This window comes from Trachymyrmex cornetzi, unplaced genomic scaffold (assembly GCF_001594075.2).
Source record: "Trachymyrmex cornetzi isolate Tcor2-1 unplaced genomic scaffold, Tcor1.1 scaffold81, whole genome shotgun sequence".
Classification (NCBI taxonomy): domain Eukaryota; kingdom Metazoa; phylum Arthropoda; class Insecta; order Hymenoptera; family Formicidae; genus Trachymyrmex; species Trachymyrmex cornetzi.
In genome coordinates this window covers 28359-30028 of record NW_017300147.1, presented here as the reverse complement: position 1 = coordinate 30028, position 1670 = coordinate 28359, and the positions used below count along the sequence as shown (strand labels likewise).

The 1670-nt window shown below is 32.5% G+C and overlaps 1 protein-coding gene across 1 annotated transcript in view; it reads left to right on the top strand.

The window, feature by feature from the left end:
- The first annotated feature begins 478 nt into the window (after positions 1-478).
- LOC108768571 (transcription initiation factor TFIID subunit 12-like) overlaps positions 479-1670 on the top strand; it is an 11553-nt gene continuing 10361 nt past the window's right edge. Inside the window, exon 1 of the mRNA XM_018519037.1 lies at positions 479-537. Coding sequence (XP_018374539.1) covers positions 479-537 — 59 coding nt within the window. The remainder of the gene's footprint in view (positions 538-1670) is intronic.

Genomic DNA, 1670 nt, shown 5'->3' with positions numbered 1-1670 from the left:
CGAAAGAATTCCATAATAAAAAATCATTTTTGTGAAACTTGAGGTGTGTCCGCTCTTAAATTTAAAATTTATTTAAAAATATTTAAGGACCGAAACTATTGTTAATATTTATCAGGAACTGTAGAACTCTTCGAGAATTATAAGAGATTTCATAAGGAAAATCAACTTTTTCGAATCTTGAGGTGCCACGCGAAGTTAGCTCCTCATATTCTTTTTTTTTTGTTTTTTTAAGTTATATTAACGGAACTATTTATAAAACCTAGCAGGGGAACTGTAGAACTATTGTGGATGCAAGCAGAACTATTAATAAAATTTCCCAAAATTGGAAATTTTATTAACAATTCTGCTTGCATCCACAATAGTTCTACAGTTCCTGCTTCTTGTAAGAAGGAACGTCCAAGGATCATATAGGAAGGAGTACGCAAATCGAGTTAGCAAGAAAGCAAGTCTCTTGGAGATTCCCAATCTTTTTTGAGGCATGTTCGGATTCCCACCTGGATGTTCTCCGAGTTTCATGTCATCCTTGTTCAACGTTCGGTAAATAACAAGGATGGAATGATATCTGGGCTACGTTGCTATTCTCTACTCAAGTGCCTGGATGGGTAGAGAATAGGAACATAGTCTTGGATGTGCTTTCTAGACTCCCGAATATTGTAGAAAATATTGCAATATCTTCTACAAAATATTAAAATTACAATATTTTGCAATATTTTGCATGCACGAGTCGAAATTATAATAGGTTATTAGAAATATTGCAATAATATTGCAAAATATTGTAATTTTAATATTTATCTCTCTGGTGGCAGGACCGCGTACTTATTTACTGAATTATAGTATTGCAACAATATATTGCGACAATGTTTTATGAAATATTGCAATTTTTTAAAATAATATTGCTGCAATATTTCGTGCTGTATGGATTATTTTACATATAATAATATATGTTTATGAATATTTATACGTGTTTATGTATATTCATACATATTTATACATATTTATACATATTTATACATGAAAAATTTTTTACCGGGATGTTTATAATATGTACATATATGTGTATAATATATTATATATAATCAGATCCGGCAACTATAGTGTGAAATCGTGAAGCACTTCATACCTAAAATTTAACTAACTTAGTGTGGAAATCCACACCAAAGGAATCCAAGAATTAAAAATCAACTATAAACCTTTTAAAATGTGAGCGGATGCTGATCGATATTTGTGATAGCAGTACAACTGCGGGCACAGCAGAGATTCAACTTTTAGAGATCATTTATACTAGCCATAATAATGTGCTGTATGTCGTTATCTCTAAGAATTGACTAATCACAGTCGAGCATTCCTCTCTTATAATTGAATGAGAGGGGGATATTCGAATGTGACTAATCACTTTTACAAATTACGGCATACAGTTACGGCCCATATATAAATGAGCTCTTGCCAACTGTTAGACAGAGCGTCGCAATTTGCAATTGTTAAAAAATGGTCGGCAACAAAGAGCACAAAATAACTAAAAAATAAAAAAATGGTCATCATTTTGTACTCTTTCCTTTTTCCTTTCGTCAGTCATAAATTCCACGCCCACGAGATAAGTTGCCGGTCCTGTATATAATATATACAGGGTGAGGCAAAAGTATGGAAACCCCCGAATAAGTTTTGAGGAAGGC